General features: G+C 34.5%; 1 protein-coding gene across 1 annotated transcript; it reads left to right on the top strand.

Moving 5' to 3' along the window:
* Positions 1 to 2,439: 2,439 nt before the first annotated feature.
* Positions 2,440 to 6,110, top strand: LOC125222995 (eukaryotic translation initiation factor 2 subunit alpha homolog). Its single transcript, XM_048125936.2, has 7 exons — positions 2,440 to 2,963; positions 4,772 to 4,828; positions 4,930 to 5,016; positions 5,102 to 5,248; positions 5,358 to 5,462; positions 5,614 to 5,712; positions 5,850 to 6,110. The coding sequence occupies exons 1-7, from the start codon at positions 2,580 to 2,582 to the stop codon at positions 6,003 to 6,005; spliced, it is 1,035 nt and encodes a 344-aa protein (XP_047981893.1). The 5' UTR covers positions 2,440 to 2,579; the 3' UTR covers positions 6,006 to 6,110.

Genomic DNA, 6,110 nt, shown 5'->3' with positions numbered 1-6,110 from the left:
CATATAAGGCCCAGTTAAATGACACCTAAAAAACGGAAAAAATAGCATAAAAAATTCTATATTGTGAAAAATCACCTAAAAAAATATTCCCCTGTCGACGAAAAATAGACAAGATTGTAAATGACACGAGTTTTAATGTATAATTAGTAAAGTAAGACTGAGATAGGAAAGTAAGAGACAGAGGGAAAAGATAGTTAAATGGGTGTTAGTGGATTGTGTGGTCCACGTTTAGAATGACGTGTAGGAGTAGTATTGGTTGAAAACTTTCATTTTTGTAGTTAGCCTATTTTTTGCGGACGGACCAAAATGACAAAACTTGTCTATTTTTCGTAGACGGAGACAGTACTATTATATTCATACATAGATCTTTTTAAAAATATTTTTTAACGTAAATACATATTGCGTACGAGTTAGCAAACATAAATACCAATTTTTTAGTTCACTCGTTTTAAAAAAGAGTGAACTGCATAAATGGTACCAGTCTACCAGATCTTTCACTTTCGCACTTAAGTACCAGATCTTTATTTTATACTATAATTTTTGGTACCCCGTGACAAAAATAACCCTATGTACCAAACATGTGATTTTTTGGCTATGAAGGAAATTTTTGGAAATTTTAATTAAATAGTACTCCCTCCGTTTCTTCATAGTTGAGTCATTTTTCAATTTCAGGAAGTTTCTTCATAGTTGAGTCATTTCTATATTTGGTAACCTTTTTCTCTCTCTTACTTTACTCTCTCTTACTTTATTCTCTCTACTTTTTCCTCTCTCTTACTTTTTTATCTATTTATTTAACACACCCAATATTCTTTTCTAAAACTCAGTGTCGAAAAGTTTCGCCTCAACTATGGCGAAACGGAGGGAGTACAAAACATGTGATTTTTTTTATATTCCCTTCTTATGTCTTTTTTTCTTTTTTAGTTTCTCCTTCTTTCTTTTTTCTTTATTTTCTTCTTTCTTTTTAGTATACTTTATCTTCCTTTCTTCTTTCTTTTTTCTCCTTAGTTTATGTTTCCTCTTTTTGATCTTTCTTTTAAGTGTTTTATACAAACATCTAATTGCATTCATAATATAAATCAAGAACAAAACACCTAACTAAACTAATTATTTAAAGTAATTAAATCAATTGAATAATTTTTATTAAATTCTTTTATACTCATTTTAGGGTTGAAACACCTAACTAAAAATATTCAACTCTTTATATCATTATGAATCAATTCACGATTTTAAATTTTTATTTAGTCTATATTGATTAGTTATTATTGTATAATATTATATCATTCATAATTTAAATAATTATAATATAATTATTTACTATTACTAGTTTTTAGTACTCCATCCGTTTTTTAAAAATAGCAATTATTTCCATTTTGAGCTGTTTTTTAAAAATAACAATATTTCTATTTTAGGACATGGACCCTACAATCCACTAACTCTACTTTCACTATTTTTTCTCTTCCTCTCTCTCTTACTTTACCCATTTTTCTTTTTCTCATTCTTACTTTACCAATTTTTCTCACTTACTTTACCAATTGTGCATTATAACCCGTGCCGTTTCAAATGTTTTTATTTTTTAAAAACGGAGGGAGTATTATAATTAATTATATTTGAATGATATTAAAAAAATAAATTAAATTTATACCATCAAAATAATAATATTAATATTGATTAATAATAATAGTATAAAGAGTGAGAAGAATGAGATAAGATATTATAATATCACTTTTGGTACTAGTTTTGTGTAAGCCCAAAATATCTTCTATGGCATAAATGGGAAAATATATTCGTTTAGAGGACATTTTGGGTGAAATCGCATTAGCTACTAAAAATGTGATTTATAGGTAAAAGAAAATGATATAAAATAAAGATCAGGTACATTTACGTGCGAAAGTTAAAGATTAGGTTTAGAGGTGCCCACGGTTCAGGAATCGGCGGTTACGGTTCGGAACCGCCGGTTCCGGTTTTGGAAATTGTTGAATCGGAACCGAACCGTGAGGGTGTTTCGCGGTTACGGTTCCGATTCCAAAACCGCCGGTTTCGGTTTCGGTTCTGTCGGGGGTTTTCCGGCGGTTTTTTTTTACAGTTTTTCACGGTTTCGAACCACTAGCTTTTTTTGCAGATTTTTGCGGTTCAAGCTTGATTTCACGGTTTTCTGGCAGTTTTTTGCGGTTCTGGCACGGTTTCGGTTTGAAAATTTTTGAACTTGAACCGAACCACGGTTCAAAAATCGACGGTTTCAGTTCAGGTAAATTCTCACGGTTTCGATTCAGAACCATAACTAGCAATTACGGTTTCGATTTTAACCGCTGGTTCGGTAAACCTTAGGCAGGTCTAATTAGGTTCACTCCTTAAAAAACATACTTCAGCGGTAGAATTAATTTTCGTTAATAGAAATGAAAGATTCGAGAGTCACTGAGTTCTCTCGCTAAACCCCATCTTATCGCGCTATAAAAATATACTGTCTTTAATTCTGGAATCTCCCTTTCCTCTTGCTCGACTTTCCTCTCTGTAACAAAACCCCCATTTCTACGAAACCCTAATTCTCCAATCTCGGCCGCGATAAGATCCGACCCGTTTCGATGGCGACAAACGGGCCGAATCTGGAGTGCCGGATGTACGAGGCCAAATACCCGGAGGTGGACCAGGCCGTGATGATTCAGGTCAAGAGCATGGCTGACAGCGGCGCCTACGTTTCACTCCTCGAGTACAACAACATCGAGGGAATGATTCTCTTCTCCGAGCTCTCCCGCCGCCGCATTCGGAGTATCAGCAGCCTCATCAAGGTTGGCCGCATCGAGCCTGTCATGGTGCTCCGTGTCGATAAGGAGAAGGGCTATATTGATCTCAGCAAGCGCCGCGTCTCCGAGGAGGACATCCAGGGCTGCGAGGAGAGGTTCAACAAGAGTAAGCTCGTGCACTCAATCATGAGGCATGTTGCAGAGACCATGAGCGTTGATCTTGAGGTTTGTTTCTTTTGGAACAACTTTTGACAATTTGTATTTTGAAAGTCAGGAACTTCATTGCTCGTAGTTCTATTGTGTAATTGAGTAAAGAAGTTAATCAGGTATGGTTCTGCTTTGGCTTGCAAATATCCCGTTAATTTGTTTGAGAAAAACCGTAATAAGCCCTCGCTGTTTCAAATTATTTGATAGGGGTTTAATTTAAGAAATTGTGATACTGAATTAACCATGTTAGAAGGTAATTATCATCGTCAGTTTCAATCGTCTTCAAGTTTAGCTAGTTTTCATTAATTGCTCTGTCCCGAGGAATAAGATTATGCTGCAAGAAAATTTTAGTTTAACAAATACAACAACATACGGGTTTGATCATATTGTCTCAGGAAATGTTTGTATAATAAGTACTCAAGTGACTTATATGGTTTATCATACTATTTAGGTAGCTAGATCTCCATTTCAGTGTTTGGTAAATTATCTGCTCATATGCTGTTTTGATGGATTTAATAGAATTATAGATCACGAAATATTAACATGTGTTGCTTGTGTGAAGACAAGATTGGCTGACTACTCAATAAATGATGTAGTCTCAATCTTTGATACTGTTTAAAAATAAAACTCCGTATAATAAAAAAGTTGGTCAGAGAAGCGGATAAAGAGAAGAAAACTGGTGGAAGAAGTTTATGATGAAAAAAGCGGACAAAACTGTAGATCTGTTTCTTTTGCTGCATTACTTAGTGTCCTCTGCACCAGTTCTTTTTCTGGATTTTGTTTTATATTAATTGAAACATAACTTGTCTGAAGGATTCAAGCTTCATAGAAGGTGTATTCTATTCTATAACTCAAACATTTTGTGTTAGAATAATTGACATTCATACACTGTTTGCCATCCTCAACTCAAGGGAAAAGAAAAAAGTAGTGTATACTTGAGAAGACTAAGCCAAAACTATATTCAAATTATTGCAGAGATTATGTATTCATTTGGTATAGTTCTGGTAAGCTTAGGGATGGGATTATTTCAGCTAATTCAAGTGGTGAGGTCTATATTTTGTACTATGAAAATGTTTCATTTTCAAGTTCTGAATATTAAAGTTTCCTCTGTTCACCATAAGTTACAATTGTTGCACTTGACCTTTTGGAGTGTGTTGGAGTGATAGTCATATATTGCAATTAATAAAGCTCATGAGTTTGACATGCTAGTTCCAAGTGCGTTGACCTATCTGTGAAGGTAGACATAATATTATGTGCCGAAAGATACTCCCTCCGTCCCCAAAAATAGACTAGTTTTGCCATTTTTGACCGTCCCCTAAAATTAGACAAGTCTAAATATGGAAAGTTTTTAACCAATTACACACCATTAATAATGTGGACCTCACAATCCACTAACACTACTTCCACTACCTTTTTCCCTCTATCTTTCTTACTTTTTTCCATCTCTTTCTTACTATACTAATTGTACATTAAAACCCATGCCATATACAAGTTTGTCTATTTTCTAGGGATGGAGGGAGTATATTTTATTGTTGGTTCGTGCCTATTTAACCTATAACATGTTTTTTGTCAACATTTTTGGTTGTATAGTGGTGCTATTAATTTCAGTTGCTTGTAAGATATGGAATGTATTCCCTGCTACTTGAACTGTATGGTTTGGTAATTATGAAAACAGTTTCATCTCCAAACAGTTGAAAAGAGTATCTTTATGGCTATTTGAGTTTCTTATGTTACTTTCTATGTTTTGTCTACACACAGATACATTCATCCTATTTTGTGATACATCTTAACATGCATTTTCACTAACGGCATGTATATTGTGGTAGGATCTCTATATCCATGTTGGCTGGCCGTTGTACAAGAAATATGGGCATGCATTTGAGGTGAGACTTCATATACTAAATAAAAATTTATGTTTATAAATTCCTACCTCATGTAGCAATTTTAAAACTATCATCTAGTAATTGTATGTATAAAAATGCAGGCATTTAAAGTGATGGTTACTGACCCCGACTCAGTTCTTGATTCCCTCACTCGCGAAATCACAGAAGTTGGTTCTGATGGACAAGAGGTAGTGTTTATTCTCATTTAGATTTGCATTTATTTTCGGTCTCCATCAGTTTTATATGGCCGATTGCAAGTGGTTATTCTTTTAGGTGAAGAAAGTGGTTCCTGCAATATCTGAAGAAGTGAAAGATGCTTTAGTTAAAAATATTAGGAGAAGAATGACGCCTCAACCCTTGAAGATTCGTGCAGATATTGAAATGAAATGTTTTCAGTTTGATGGTGTTCTACACATAAAGGTCTTCATCCTTCATTTAACTCATTTGCATTTTCCTCTTCAATTATTATGCATCAAGCTTAAAGCAAAACTTCTTTTGCGAAAGTACTGATTTGTGGAGAAGTTCACAGGAAGCAATGCGTAAAGCTGAAGCTGCTGGCAATGATGATTGTCCGGTTAAAATGAAACTTGTTGCAGCTCCAGCTTATGTACTTAACACCCAGACTCTTGACAAGGTAATCACTAATATTCCTATGAGCATGTCGTATTAAAGTTTTGACAGTGCCAGCTTATTTTATGTAGTGATGAGATAATATATATCTTTAGTTGTCAACTAAAATGGATTTTGTGTGGTTCTAAATACTTGTTTTTATTTTATAATGCTAGGAGCAAGGAATCGCAGTCCTTACCAAGGCAATTCAAGCGTGCACTGAAGAGATTGAACGCCAAAAAGGAAAACTCACCGTTAAGGAGCCACCACGAGCGGTAAATAAAATTACTATATAGGAGTACTATCTAATATGAATATTGAAATTTCACTCTCATAATAGATCAAAATGGTCTGCTCTTATTATCAATGTCCATATCCATATATGTACTTGACCAAGTATGATTTTGTTCAGGTGAGTGAACGGGAGGACAAGTTACTTGCAGAACATATGGCTAAGCTAGGACAGCAAAATGAGGAGGTCAGTGGCGATGAAGACAGTGAAGAGGAAGAAGATACAGGGATGGGTGAAATCGACCTCGAGAATTCGAGAATGGGGATAGGAGAGTAAACTTTTTCCTTTCCTTGTATCTTTCCAATCTTGGAATTTGTCAACATTTTTGTTAGTCTCTTGTTCCCCAATTTTTCAACCTTGATATAATAGTTGCGTTTTAAA

This window comes from Salvia hispanica, chromosome 1, assembly GCF_029641045.1.
Source record: "Salvia hispanica isolate PSC_SH4W2 chromosome 1, Shi_PSC_v1, whole genome shotgun sequence".
In the NCBI taxonomy this organism is placed as follows: domain Eukaryota; kingdom Viridiplantae; phylum Streptophyta; class Magnoliopsida; order Lamiales; family Lamiaceae; genus Salvia; species Salvia hispanica.
Note: the sequence above shows the minus strand (reverse complement) of the source record. Positions and strands in the feature narration are given on the sequence as shown.